Genomic DNA, 15,687 nt, shown 5'->3' with positions numbered 1-15,687 from the left:
ATACGCAGATGAATCAGGATTGACCTCCAGGACACATCACTTTCAACCTCTTTCCAATTGGAAACACTTTTAGCAATAGTTCCTTTTTGTCTCATGCTCTTAGGGCAGATTTCTATGCAGGTTTTTATTATAAATCACACACCAGTGCTTCTACCTCTAGTCATTAATCTCTAGTGCTGGTCCTTGTCAAATACTTGCTGAAAATCTTCGTGTGTTATATCCACTGAATTTCCCTTATATATAGTGGCATTTAGCTCCTCAGTGAGTGCCAGCAGACTAGCTGTGTGTGACCTCCCACTACTTTAAGCCATGGAAGTTTAGCCTTCATAGAGTGTTGCTTTTCCAGGTGTTCTCCCACAACATCCCTTAAAGTTTAAGAAGTTTTCGAATAATTTCTCAGAGCAAACATTAAGCTTACTGGTCTGTTTCTTGTCCCTGTTGTGTCCACCACCTTCCAGCTCTCATCTGTCTGCCCCATTTTAGTCAGAAAATCTAAAATAACAATGAAGACCTTGGAAAATAATGTGCATGCCCACTGTTATGTACAATATGGGATGTGCTCTCTGTCTGTTGAGGATTCTCACCTTTTCCTGTGCCCTTGAATAGCTGATATGGGGAGATGTTTCTCTTCATCCTCTATAAAGTTGGATGCAATTTTGGCAGATGAAAAATATTTAATAATCCTTCTCTCCTCTTATCACTGATGCAAGCTGGCTTTCATTCTCTGTCACCAGTCTGTGTTCTCCATATATCACTCTCAAGATAAACACTTTCTCCTCTGTATCCTCCACACCAGCTCACTGTTCTTCTCAAGACTTCAAACCCACCCTTGCTGTGAGGCCAGTTTCATTGTCTCTCAGAGATGCTTATGTGCAAAATTACCTTGTTTGTTGACTGAAATACACCTTCAGCATCCTATATGGGAGATGCTTTCCATCCCTTTTTTGCCCCCTGCTTTCTTCTTCCTCCTCTCTCCTTTCACTCTGGTACCTCAGCAGTGCCTCACCACAGTCTTTATCTCTTGCTTAGCCGGCCTGGCATACATCAGTCCTTTCATTCCTTCTTTTATTGTCTTTGTCATTACCAGACTGAATGTTTAGACTTCTTAATTGTACCCTAAAAACCTGCATTCAAGCCCAGCCAGCTTTCCTCAACTCATTTTGCATTCCCTGTAAGCCTGCTCCCCAAAAGGCCAGTGGTTTTGTACAGCTGCCCTTTCTGCAGACCCTCCTCAGCACTTCAGCTCTGCAGGGAATATAATCACTGCATCCAAGATGCTCTTCAATTTCAAGTGTCTTTATTACAGCTGCTCAATTTCCTTTAATCCATCATTTCTCCTCCTCCTCCCCCCACAACTGCCTTCTTTGCACTGCACTGTAAGTGCACAGAAGGAGGCTTCTACCTTTGACCCTCACTGCCTGCTCCAGCCCCTGACTGACGCCGGGTACCTTGTGCACTGATTATCACTCATTACCTGCGTGGCTTAACAAAGGCACTGGGCCCTTTGCAAACAAGTGCAAATGTCACAGACAGCACGCTCCCACTGGTCACCCCTTGGGACTAATTGAGGGAGAGAAGACAACATTTCATGCACAAATTGCCTGTATCATCAGCACCGAGATGGCAATAAAGACTGAGAAACTCTCCCAGGCCTGTTCGAGAGAAGGGAACCTTAGTAACAGGGAGTGCCTGTGTCTGCCAGAGTCTTGTAAAACAGCATAATTTGGAGGAGGGTTGAACAATGTTTTTATGTAGAGGATGTGTGTCCCTTTGGTGACAAGGTTGAGTGTAAAACCACAAACATCCCTTCAGAGCTGGAGCTGAAACAGCCAGAGGAGCCCCAGTTGACATGTAAGACATCAATATGCCTTCCTGTACGTTAAACTCTGTGAGCACACACACACCTCAAGGTTTAATTGGTGTATTAAAGCACTGACACAAACAAACAGGGACTGCTTTCATATGCTACAAAATCCTTGAGTACATTGCAATTAGCTGGGCTTGTTAAACCACTTAATAAGCAACAGATAGCACGTGCCTGATGCCCCTGAGCCTTGGCTCAGTGGGAAAGACAGGCAAGCGCTCAAACACAAAATTAGTTCAGTTCTTAGGTGAACCCTTGAGGAATATAACTTCATTCCCTGTCTTAGGGAGCTTCTGCCCAAGGCAGACCCAGCTGAGACCAGTGTCAGGGTCACAGGTCTCTCTGGGCATAGCCCCCATGCCTCCCCTGGGATCCTACTTCTTCCTGGCCACACATTCCCACATGCTTCTCCAGGACCCACAAAAGCCTGGGGAAGGCAACCCCTTGCCTCAGTTTCCCTGCCTGTAATCTGCCTCCCAACTATAGCCTTAGCCACAGCAAGTCTGATTACTGATTGCAAAAGTGCTCTAAAAGCCTTCAAAAAGGACAGATACAGAAAAAAAGGGAGCACACAATACACCATGTAGACAGCATTTCTCCACAGGTCTCAAAGCTGTACAGACTAACTACAGATCCAGAGGCACCCTTTCTCCTTTGCAATCCTGTCCTCTCAGCTCACTACACAAAGGAGTGATCTCAGCCTCCAGTGGAAAGAGGTGAGGGAAATGTATTTCCCCATGCTTACCCAGGCCTGTTGGACTAGACACTGTACGAAGCTCCCTGAGGATATTGCCTGATCCAGTTAGATAAGAAGAAGGAGTTTCCATGTGCTCATTCCATGATCAGGTAGCTCCCAAGCTGCATCTGGTGATTTCCAAGGGAGGGTGGGAAGGGCAGGAACTGGGTGCACAGGGGAGAAAGCACCATGTCAGACCCTGGGAGGGTTTACCTTTTCAAATGCTGGGTTTCATTCCTTGCAACATCTCATCTTTTGGGTATTCTGGGGAGGAAATGCTATCACCAATCCACACACACCAGTGCAGTCCAGCTGGCTACTCCAGCATCCCACTGAACTTTCCCCAGCACATCAGCAGGCACGACAGCAGCTTTCGGAGAAATACTTTGAACACCACCTCCACCCAAGTCCACCACGGGTACTTGCGGCTCTGCAGCTATTCCTAGATCCCTACTGGATTCCTCTTTTCATCTTTGTTCTGCCTCCTATTCTAGTGCTGAAACCCAGACCTGCTGCCTTGGAGCTTCCTCCAAACTCTGCATTCATTCATTTTTAAAGGTGACCTTCCAACTTTAAAGGAAGTTAGCAAGTCTCACTGTCTTCATTTGCCCTCTCCTTCTTTTCAAGCTTGCTCCTTATTATGAATTAAAAAGTGGCCTGAAAGGTTTCTACATTAAAAAATAAAATCTTTAGAAACAGCACGTTTCCAAATAATTTCTCTCCCAGTTTTTGCAGCAGCCTTCTTGAGTGTCACAACACTTACTTGCTTCAAACTACCAGCTGCCAGCTCTGATGGTGAAACTTGCTTGGGTGTTTGGATTCCTCCCACTCCCACAGTTGCCTGCCATCCCCACCCCACCAGTGACTTCCTCCTCCCTCATGCTATTGCTGCCCTGAAACGTTCTGTGTGAAAAATAACCTTTGAGGGAGCAGGGCTGGAAGTGGGGTTATTTTTAGCTTCAATCATACTAGACAACCCAGGTTAGACTGTGGCTTCATAAGCTCTTATGCTGGCACAAATGAAGAGCAGCAAATAAATCAAGTTCTGTTTATCTCATCTTGTTGCCAAAGCTGCATCTTACAAGCCCTGGGGCCATATAGCAGTGGAAAGGGAAGGTGTCTATGGCCCTTAGCAATAACAATATTACTCTTGCCAATGAATTGGTCATAGTAATTAAAAAGGCAGTAACAAAGCAACATGATAGTTTCCTGCTGCTGTGGTACAACATTTTGCTATTTAATTAGGACAGTCAGGACCTCAATTTTTACTGCAACACAACTGAAATAAGAAAGGAAACTATGATTTCATAAAACAAAAGCTCAGCTTCTAGACCTCCTCTTAGATTATAGAATCAAATAAACAAACAAACCAAAACAACAAAAAAACCCACAAATTAAAACCAAGCAACCTCTTTTCAACCAGTATTTTCAATTTTTCTGCTATGAGTTCTGGTGCTATTCGAATTGCCTATGTGGAATATTTCTCTTGCCAAGAGGTCAGGACACCCCAAACCATTGCCATGCAGCCACATTCTGGATCAGCATCAGCCTTCATTCCAGAAACCACAGACATTTTCTGTGCTATGGACATGTGGCTGCCAGGAGCAAGGCTGACATCCACAAACTCATTTCATGCTGACATCCACAAACTCATTTCATGCTGACCACCAAGTGACCACAAATGAGCAGGAGCCCTTATTCACAGCTGGCTTGTGCCACAGAGCCTGGAAGTGCCTGGCTGAGCCAGAAAGCAGCCAACCTCTCTTTCCAAACCATTCAATTACATTGTTCCCTGTGGTTGTTTGTCAGAGCCAGTCTTAACACTTCAACCATGCTCGACACCAGAGCACACCTAGGACTCTTCATTCTCCATCCAAGCCAATGTGCCCATGCTGTTCCTGGCAGCCCTGCTGTATTCTCACACTCTCACTAGGACATACCCTTTACTCCTTTAAAGACCCACTATCAAGCTGCACAACAAGAGAGGCAGCTGATTAGGTTTTTGCTAAATCTAGATACCGAAAGTTAGAGAGCATTTCAGATTTTTAGGAGAAAAGATGGCTTCACAAAGCAAGGCAGAATTGTGAGGAGAAGGTGCTACCAGGTCAATATTTAGTACAATAAATAATAGAAGGTTCCTTTCCTCACACCCTCAGCTTTTCCTTAGTTCTGATGCTTGGATTCATCTTTGGGATATGAATGATGCATGGACCCTTAAAATATATATAATCTATATCTACTAGAACAAAGAGGGTTTTTTCAGAGTGTTGTGAGGGAGCAAGGAGCAGCATGTGCGATGCCTGCACTTGGGCTGGGATGTCCCTTGGGAAAGGATCCTTGTGGCTCCCTACTTCCTTCCAGACCCAGAAGCTGCTCTCAGCTTGAAGCTGAGCTCTGCAGGACCTCAGCTCAGTCTCTGCGACACAGAGATGTGCTTGCTGCTGAGGGGCTGAAAGATTGCTTTTTTGAATCATGCCCAGGGCCAGCTGAAAGCCAGGCTCTTCTCATTCATTCCTGGCAGCTGAAGTGCACAAATACCACCAGCGCACTGTGGGGGACTGAAATAATTTGTGCAGGATTACAGATGGGAAAGCTGCAGCAAAAACTTACCTCCATGTCACAGCCTAATCCACTGAGGACTTTACTATCCCGACTTCCAGTTGTCTGCCTCGGGCAGTAGATCACATTTAAGGACTGTGTCTCTTCCTTTGGAAATCCAGCACCACCTTTCCACCAGCAATATTTGATTCCTACTTGCATACAAACACAAATATGCACACATCCCTGCACCATGATCAGCAAACATCTACTTACTTCTCCAGACAAGAATATCACTTTGGGTAATTCCAAGGATGGTACATCAAATTAACCTCCTTTCCAACCAAAGAGATGTCCATTCTCTAATTTTTTATTGGGGAACCTAAGCATGGGCCTAGGTAAGATGTGGTGAAATCTTCAAGCCCGTGGAGAATCCATCTTTACTCAGAATGGAGCACAGACAAAAGCACAGAGGTCTCAGGTCAGGCTTGGCAGCAAAGTCCTCTACGGCTTGTGTCCCACAAGCCATGGGATGCCTCCCTCCCTGTGGTGGCAGATCAACAGCCCAGGTATTTGGTAAACCTGAGCTTCACAGTGGCACAAACTAATGGCACAGACATGCCCCAAAAGTTTGAACCATACCTTCAAAGTATCATCAAATATATTCCTGTGCAGCCCATTTCTTTTCAGTGGTCCTTTCAAGATCAAAAAGCCAGGTTCTGGTCTATGCTCTATCTACAGCTCATGATCACCACATTTCCTTGCTCCTCGGAGTCTTAGAGATCTTCTTCCTTGGAAATTATTAGTCTTTACCAATTTGGGTGTGCCTGACGGTATCTTTTATGCACAGGAGTCTTCTTTATTTCCTAAGGGTGACTCTGTTTTTTGGCAAGTGACATTCTCCTTCCCTTGTAAAACTGCTATTGATACCAATCTGCCCATTTTCTTTGAGGCTCAGGCCAGAACCACTAAATCCAGGAAAGGAAATTTGGCACAAGATTAGATGCTTCACGCATTATGATCATGCGGAGGAGCTTAAGACCCTACATAGAATAGTACCCAACTCCCTGGAGTCCCCTCTGAGGTTAATAGGATTAAACTGAACTTTCAGTCTAGTCACAGGACAGTATTTTCATCCAAGATGCACTGTCGGGGACTTTGCCGCCTTCTTCCGAAGCCATGGCTACAGATCTTCCACTGGGATCGAGTGCCAAGTGTTTTCATGTGGCTGCAAAAGAGATGATCCATCTAAAATGCACGCTCTGAGGGCACCAGACAGAAAGGTTAAGGCACGTTAGAGCCTTTTCTGCTTATTGACCATGAAAATTAGAGACTGGTGCCACCACCAAGCAGCCCCCTTTGCAGTTCTGTGCCCCCCTTGCAGTTCTGTGTCCCCCATCTTTCTAAAGGAACAAACAGCCATTCTGAGCACCCTCCACCACTCTGCCAAACCTGGCCCTGACCTGGGCCATCAGACAGGAGCAACGGTGGGTGTTAACCTCGGTCTCCAGCAGCACTTGGCTCCTCTGTTTTGCAGCTTTCACACAGTGCCAGATATGCAGCATTTCCAGACAGAAGATCCCCTGCTAGTTCCTGAGCAGGGACTGACAGTTTCTCGCTGATACTGTCTAAAGCAGTCAGTTATCCTTTTTACACATTTAGAGCAGATCCGTCAAAATAATTCCTGCTAGAGGTCTGAATTCAGCATATTACATGCAATAGCTCCCTGGAAGGAGAGAAATGACACTTACCTGTCTTTAAACAAGTCCTTTCTCAGTCGCCTGCAGCGTCTGTGCACTGAGACATGATGGCTTTGGGGGATGTGTACCTCTGGAGTTGTTCTAGCAGTTCTGAGCATACAACTGGAGCTTAAACACTCTTAAACTTGCAAACCCTTCTGACACCAGCTCACGAACAAATGTTTCTCGGGAAACACAAAGCAAACTTGCAGCCCCTTTAGCAGCCTATGGGGTGCTGGATCAGGCACTACCAAGCAAGGAGTGACAGTCCACAGCTGGTCCTAGCATCCCCAAATATTGCTTGGCACCGATGCAGCAAAACCAAAATGCTCTGGTGATCCAGAATATCCCTGAAATTACCAGGCAACAAGGCCTAATGAGGAAATCTGAGGAGAAGTACCAACGCCTTAGCCTGACAAAACAAGCTCACACCTGTGGTGGTCAAAATGTGCATACTGCATTATCGTGATGCCACCTTAGGTACCTGTTATTGGTACCAGGGACTGTAATTCCCATGGTACCAGGCCCTGGGCACATGCAGAACATCAGCTTGCAAGAACATGAGCCCCTTCTCTCTTGTATCAGATGTTGCATTATACTCCTTAACCTCACTGCTCTAGTCCGTGGACCGCAAGCATCCATCTCCCAATTATCTTAATAAACAGCCTGGACACATCTCTGACTCACTTAAGATAATGATGACCTGGCCATGATTAGCTTATTCAGACATTCTGGCAGTTTACCAAGCCTAATGCAACTCTGGTCTGGCTCTTCTTACTTCTCACAAAAGAGGCTGACCTCCAGCAGTCACTGCACTGTCATCAGTGGATGAAGACCCACTTAGACATCAGACACAGGCTGCTTCCAAAATTCAGGCCAGTGCCATGAAGGCTACTTGCTCTGAAAACAAACCCTTACCTACTCCAAAAGACCGAGGAACAGCAGTTTGCATTGCCTAAAACAGACCTGATGTGGTGTTACCAGTCCCAAGAGATGAAGTATAAACATAGGGGATAAGGAGAACCCCAGATTACTGGTTAATGAAGAGCATCTCTGCATGTTACTTTTCTGGCTGCCTGTCTGAAACACTCATTCACCCAACTTGAGAGCAAAAGCAGCACAAGTCAACCAGTCACACAACATGAATACATGAAGCAAACCCTCAGCAGAAAAAAGCCACATAGTCTGAAATCATAGGCACATCCTTACAAAAAGTCAACTCATCTGCAGGATTCGAGCACAGGTCACAGATGACTCACTAACAGCAGAGCAAATCATTTAACCAGTGCTTGGAACAAATCCCTCTGCCTTCCAGAGAACAACCAAAATTTATTCCTGCTGATTAGTCAGCAGTTATACTCACAAGTTCAAAATTAATATCAAAGTTCAAAAATAATTGTCTCATACTTACACTCTGCTTTACTGCTGGAGAAACCATCATCTTCACTTAGCAAAGGAATCATCTTGCATTTATTTACTGGAGCTGGGAGCGTGGGTTGGGATTTATTCTAGTTCTTAACTTGACAAACTCAAAGCCTGAACTCCACCTCAAAGTGCTGTCTTGCAAAAGCTCAGTTAACACACTTTTTAAAAATTTCTGTACTGATTTCAGCAAGACACTTACCACATCTCTGGAAACCAATTAACCAAATCCCAGTAAGGAAGATGGAAAAACAACCCCCAAAACTCTGATGACGCGTTCTAGGAGGTGAAATTCAGGACTGAATAATGACATCAGGAGCTGACACAAACAAACTGAGCTCCCAGCAGAAGCAGAGAGGCATTGGATCTACATCCCTAAGCCATCTGTGTCTTCCTCCCATGCCAGTATACAGGAAGCAAAAAGGAAGCCACTTTAGGTAAATCAACTTTTTTATACCATTGGTTTTCCTATGCTGTTTTGTAGGGGTCAAGACAGAGCAGGTCCTATGTGATGTCTCATGGTGTGCACATGGGGTAGGATGTCCTAGAGCCTGCAGTGCACCCCTGTGGCACAAGCTCAGACCACCAGAGGGGTGGGGCCTGCCATTGATGTGCTGCAGTATCAGACCACCTCCTGGCACCACCAAGGAGCTTGTAATGAGGACAGCGTGGGGGGAACACCAGAGAAACCACAAAAGATACAGGCAAAGCAAAGTGCACCACAACAGCAGAGGGAGATACTTTGCTTCGCCAGGTACTAGTTCTGCATGTGCCGGTCTTCTGTCACACTCTATGTGCTTTCCCTCAGCTTGTTAAACTTTTCTGTCAATTGATCAGGGTCTGCTGGCCCTGATAAATACACAGTTAATGAGGCCTCTTTGACTGGTTGCATAAACCACATCAGAAACACTTCAAAAATATTAGGTAAAAATGAAGTCACCTGGCATTGATTTCTTACAAGTTTTCTTCCTGCTGCTCCTCCAAACCTGTGGTTTTTCACTGTACCACTGTGTCAAGGCTACTTTATCCTCTGCTAATACCAGTGCTTAACCCCAAGGATCTGCATATTTTTCTGGGTACTAATTGGGGCACAGCCATGATGCACTGCTGCAGCTTGCTGAACTGTGCACAGCTCCTGGGACTCCTGCCTCACCACCCTGGTTGCAGACACAGGCTGGAAAGACCAAAGACATAGTGGTAGAGAAAATACCACCTTAAAAGAAGCTCCAGCCTTTTGATAAAGAAGGGCTGACTCCTTAAAAGAACATCTAAATAAACAAAAGAGCAGCAAAACTACCAAGACTCATCCTGTGCAATTTGGATAAGCAGCTACAGAGACTCAGTATATCCGAATTGTGACCTACAGCATCACACACAACAAACACTCACCTGGGGCGAGTCCAGTCCTAAGGTCCTGTAAGGCCACAGGTTTCCATCACGCTGAGAAGTTTGGTGCAGTAATCATATCAGGCCCATCACCCTCACTCCAAGCATGAAACTAAAAGAAGTGCAACTCCATCTTTTTAGAGTCAAAACACAAGGAAACAAATCTTTTCTTCTCTCCATGCAGGCTCCATGTTCCACAAGAACCAAGAAGGCAGGGTTGTGCTTTTCAGGAGGAGCTGGTACATACCACTGCCTGCACCCTACCAAACCAGTACCCTGACCTCCTTCTGTAACAAGCTCTGTAAACAGCTCAAGAGCCATTTGAAACCAGCGATGAAAGGGAGAGCAAAACAGCAGTATCAACTCATGGTCCAGCTGTCTCAAAGTGTACAGGGCCTTCACATGGGTATGTCAGGCAACAGAGGCAACCAAGAAGCAAGCACATAGAGAAATAAGTGCCCAACCCCTCTGCAATCCATGTTAGAGCCTGCAGGCATAGCTAAGCCAGCTCCTTGGCAACTGGCAGCATGAAAACCATTGTGGAAACTCACACGTAAGGAGTCAGGTGCCCTGAAATACATAGAAAAGCAAAATAAGGCTGACCATAACTAATCAAACCACTGTTTGCAAAGTTTCTGGGCTGTGAAACCTAGTAACAGAACCTGATGTGGCCAGGGGGGAACGACAGCAGAGCTTCCAACGCCCATGTTTGTTTTCCACACCTCAGAATGGAAGGGGAATAGGGATGAAATCTACTGCAGTTCAGTTACCCATCCTGTGTGCAATGCTGTATGTCGGGAGACAACCATTCATCTTGGGCATCACAGACATTCCTGGAAAGGTAAAGATCTCGGCCATCACCTAAACATGTGAACCACAGCCCTCAATTTACTTCTAGAGGCATACTCATTAGAAGGGAATATCATGCAGAAATTCACTCATAGCACCATTTTAAGACATTTGTTTGAAAGACATGCCAGGAAGTTATAGGAAAAGAAGGATGTTGGAAAACAGTTTTCTATTTTGCTCATCAAAACTCTCACCAGGTTTTCAAAGAAGGTTCCAACACCATCCACCAATACTAGCTCAAACACACCCCCAGCCTCATGCCCACAGTCACCTGCAGGCTGGCAGCTTTAGGTCACATAAATGACATCTCCCATCAACGATTCTGAGACGCAGCCATGAAGACGCTTTCTCAAGCTGAGCCCCACACGCTGCAGAGCGGCTCCTCTCTCCTCCTGGAGCAACTAACTGTCCTTACATTAACTCCTGATGAGCAATCCAAGTGCAGCACTTGCTTGTATCCTGCCACCTCTACACCACACACATTCTCGCTAGCTTAATAGGAGTCTAATTGACCCTGATGAAGGGACAACAGTCCAACACCCAACAGAAGAGCAATTTGCACAGCCAAGCAGAGAGACCTGCCACAACAACATGTTCTAAAACACAAACACTGCAGCCAGAACAATCTTTTAGCGTCAAGCTCCCTGAGAGATAAGGCTCCTAATAAAATTTCTTCCACTAAGTATTGAAACTTGTCTTGGCAAATCCTGACACCATCTCCCAGCAGTACTGCCTTGTCCCTGAGAATATCACCATCCTGAGTGACAAAGAACAACAGGTTGTCAACAGAGATGATCAGCAGCTAAGCTCTCAGGCAGGAAAACAACTTTATGCCTGATGACAGTGACAGAAACAAGAGCTACACCTGAGCAATGCTTACATCACAACTGTAAATCCCACCCTCTGCACCCCCCAAAGAAGCAGACAAGCCAGACTCCCCACACATGAACCATCTCGTGAAGAAGTAGACTACGGGATGTTTATATTCTGAATGTTTATTTATTTTGCCTTCAAAGAAGAGACCTGATGCAGCTGTTTCGTTAGAAAATAAAGTGTTTATTAAGAAACTAGACATTGAACACCCCTATAGTCTCTGTGAAAAGGGACCGTCCCATTTCCCATTAGCACAGGATGATAGTTATGGCAAGATAAGAATGCTCAAAGATGGAGGAGTCTCATTGACAGAAAATGAGGTAATGATTTACAATAATTAAAAATAAAATAAAATTTAAAAAAAACAAACATCCTTAGACTTAAAGCCACCAATCTCAAACGGCTATGACTGGCTTTCGTTTTCAGCAGTGAGGAACCAGAGACTTTAGTTGGTGTTAAACAAATTGAGACATCAATCACAGTGGGGAGAACTGTTTTAAATTATGCTGTACGGTCCAGAGGGTTTCTTCTAAGCAGAGATGGACCTGAGCTGTAAAATTCAACCCTTCCTCTGCTAGGTTGTTTGGATATAGGCTTCTGGTCCAGGCCCACGGATGTATCTCTATGACTGATACACACAGTTGAGAGCAGAGTCCCCTGAACAGTGCTAGGGAGAGGAGACAGTTCAGATGGACAAGACATCCCCAGATCAGGTGGGCGACTTCCAGGAGATAAGGAAACTCAGCTTAGACAAGCACCCAGTGATTCACACGCTTGGCGAAGCTCCTCCTCCCTCTGTGAATCTGCAGAATTGAGGTGTCAATAGCACATGGCCACAGGTCCTCTCCAGCAGTGCACCTCTTGCATTTCCAGCTCCGGTGCAAGCAGGAAACATTGTTGGGAGTTTTGGTCATGGTTTCTGAAGCCATCCAACCTGAGCCAGGCCTCCTTGTCCTAATGCAGATGCCCCCCTAAGGCATGACCATGAACTTAAAGCAATCTGCTGCCATTTCTCCTGTCCTCTTCTATTGCACTTTACCTTTTTTATGCAACTGAACCTGGAGGAGAAGTAAGAGAATAGAATATTCCCAGGGACATCCCTATGGAAATCTGATAATAAAACCTCCTGGCAATCTCCAGGGTGGCTCATGCAGGTCACCTGTAAAGGCAGGATGAAGCAGAACATCCCCTTCTGAGGCTTTCTGCCCAGTGCTGACAATGGGGGACCATGACTCTTTCCAGTGGCAGTGACCCTTCAGGGCTGGTGATTTAGAGACATCCCTGATGTGATAAGGTCATCTTGGGCCACCGAGAAGGCAAGCACAGCTGAGTGGCTGGTGAGAAAGCTCCTGGTTCAATACTCCTTCCAGAAAAGTATCTGGCCACACCTGAAACTTCTGGAAGGTTTTTTTCCTCTAAAGAAAAAACTGCCTTGCTTATAGGTTATCACTGATACGTGTGAGCAAACCTGTGTTTCCCATACACGCGATGTTCAGAGAGTCCAAGAAAAACCCTGCGAGTTGCCACAAGGGCAGCTGGCTTCTTTTGAGGATGGGATCAAAGGGTTTACTTTTCCATCTGAGAGGCTTTGAATGAAGTAAGACAAAAGTGGGATGGGAGAGGGGGAAGAGAATATGAATATCGGCCAGAGACCAGGATCAATATTCTTATTTATGTCAGAGAAGAAGCAACAGGATACTTATTTTTCCTCCCCTTCAGTCAGTCTGCCTCGAGCTGATGGTTCTGGGTACGTGACTGGGTTACACTCAATCTCTAGCTGGGTGGGAATACAGGGGAGAGCTAAAAGGGGCTGGAAAAGGCCCAGCAGCTGGGACCTGCGTGCATCTGATATGCTTTTCCACTTTGTTTACTGTCCTAGACCTGGCAAGGACATGGACCCTCCTGCACTATGGATTCTCCGTCCGTGCGGGAAGTCCAGGCAACTCCTCAGATAAAGCTCGTCAAGCAGCAGGGAGAGACCAGAGTACGACAACAGATCCAACGAGCCGCTCTAGCGCACACAGACACACAAACAAAGAAGCCTCCTAGAATATGTGCACTTCAAAGATAACATTCTCTTCCTGTCAGAGAAGCAAGATTATTTTTCTTTCCATTATTATTCCTTCCAGCATTATTTTCTGTGCAAGACCTGGGAGAGGGGCTGCCTTTGTTCTTACCAAAAGTCTTCATTCTGCTTTAGTTTCTTCCAGGCTCATCTCACTCTGGGAGACCTCCCATGGCGCTGCCACGTAGGAGGTGATGGTGACATTCACTGGGTGTTGCGAAGACACAAGCTTACAAGGAAAACTCCAAGCAGGGAGGACATGACTAAAGATGTCGGTTTGGTTGGCTTGGTTGGTTTTGTTTTGTGTTTTATTTTAAAGCAAAAGTACAATGATTTTACTGTGTTATGAGGATGACTCCTTTCAATTGGGTTTTAATTCTCTTTATTTGCTCTCATTGCTGCTGTTGTGCCTTGCAGGGATATTTAACGAACACAGCGACCATTGGAGGAAAAGAACAACCCTGTTATCTGGTGACAGAAAACCACAGTTTCGGTTGGCTTTAACGTGTGTACAGGCAAGGCTGTAGAGTCCTATTAGGAGGAGACCTCAATCCATACAGACCACGTTTACTGCTTCCCACCATTTTGAGGGCACAGCCTATAAACTTGACATCAGAACAGGGACTTTTAAGGAGTTTTTAAAAGCCATGACGTCCTTTGCTGAAATAAACACTGACATCCTCAACATAAATGCCTTGGTTAAGAGGTTTGGAATGTCCAGGGAGGCTTATTGGATTCAACATAATTTCTCTGAAACCTAAAGGGGAAAAAAAAACAGAAACAAGAAAAAAGCAAAATAAAGTAAACGAAAAAACAAAAAAGAGCAAAACTAGAAAAAAAGAGAGAGATATCGACACACATGTAATTATTAAAAAAGAACAAAATGAATAACCAGCAAACGGCTGCTATTAAATTAAAGCCAAATAACCCTCTCTGGGCAGGGTTACCTCCACTCATGGACATGCATTTTTCTTCAGGTGTCAGCTCATCATTTTTTACATTACTTTCTCAGACACGCATTGGTAACTATTTCTACAACTGAGGCCATCCCAGTAAACTGGAAAGAGACATGGCAGGAATCAGCATAGGTCATTGAAGGTAGCTGCTAAGACTGCAGTGATGTTGATCTTAGCTCAGATCAAATATGTGGACATAAGAGGCTTCTATGCCAGCCTACCAAAATCCCCAATACAGATCCACCAAGTTGACATGACCAAGACAGGCATGGCAGGATTCTGAGGATTGCTCTAGCCTGTTCTGGTTTCCCATGGGCCCAAAGGGTTTTTCTAAGATGATTATTGGGATGTCTTGGCTACACAGGTGCTCTAAGGTCTGGAAAATGCTCTTGCTCCTCATACGGTCACAGAATCCTCAACACATCAGGGAGCTTAGCAGTCTAGAGCAGCATGAAGCAGCTTGGATGCCATTGTGAATTGATCTCTTTAGGAAAGGTGCTCTCCACTAGGCTCCAAACAGAAATTTTCTCACATTATCTTCTTGCTGGTGTAGATTCATTTTGTTTCCTATTTCTTCTTCTTTATCTTTTTATCTATTTATTTTTCTTTCATGCACTGTCTTACTCCACCTGCTCATCAAACACATGCCTCTTTTGACAAATGTGAGGATGCAGACAAAGTCTGTTTGTTTGGTTTGGAACTGCTTAAACTTATTTGGGGGAAATTATCTGTTATTCTCAGTGACCCCCAAGGGCTGATCCACATGGGAGAATAAGCCCGGCTCATCTTCGGTTCATGTGTCATAAACAAAATTCAGAGGGAAATTCCAAGCGTTCAAATACCATTAGTAGTGAGAAAGAGCCTTGCTCAACTCTCAGAGCCAAAGCAGAGTTTAAAGTGCTGATGGCTGGAAAAGTGTATGTAAACTAAGTCCATTTCTTATCAGAGTCACTGAGAGACAAATAAACAAGGCATCCCTGAACATCACTATTTATCGTGTTTTGGTTTTCATAATATAAATATATTTTATGGCCACCAAAGGATAGCTGGGAAAGTCTATACTCAACAATACCAAGTATCTCCAAGGAGCACTCTGGTCTGCTTTATTTTCTTTGCAGTTCTTAGCTCTGCTGAATTAAGGCAGTTCCACTTCTGCCGGACCACATCCAACTGACCTAAAAACCCACCAGGGATGTGCAGCCTCAGCAAAGGGACATGTGAGAGATCAGCGAGACTCAAGGCTGGGGAGGCCAAGGGCT

The 15,687-nt window shown here is 45.1% G+C and overlaps 1 protein-coding gene across 2 annotated transcripts in view; it reads right to left on the bottom strand.

Annotated features, from left to right (window-relative positions):
- The window catches only part of NTRK3 (neurotrophic receptor tyrosine kinase 3), a 221,475-nt gene that overhangs the window by 68,010 nt on the left and 137,778 nt on the right, over positions 1 to 15,687 (bottom strand). The window contains exon 13 of one of the 2 annotated variants that reach the window (XM_051628322.1): positions 11,570 to 14,229. The exons of the other annotated variant lie outside the window; for it this stretch is intronic. Coding sequence (XP_051484282.1) covers positions 14,111 to 14,229 — 119 coding nt within the window. The 3' untranslated portion in view covers positions 11,570 to 14,110. Of the gene's footprint in view, positions 1 to 11,569; positions 14,230 to 15,687 lie in introns of those variants that run through there. 2 annotated transcript variants of the gene reach the window in all.

The sequence above is a fragment of the Apus apus genome, chromosome 10 (genome assembly GCF_020740795.1).
Source record: "Apus apus isolate bApuApu2 chromosome 10, bApuApu2.pri.cur, whole genome shotgun sequence".
Lineage (NCBI taxonomy): Eukaryota > Metazoa > Chordata > Aves > Apodiformes > Apodidae > Apus > Apus apus.
This window is presented reverse-complemented; position numbering and strand designations above follow the sequence as displayed.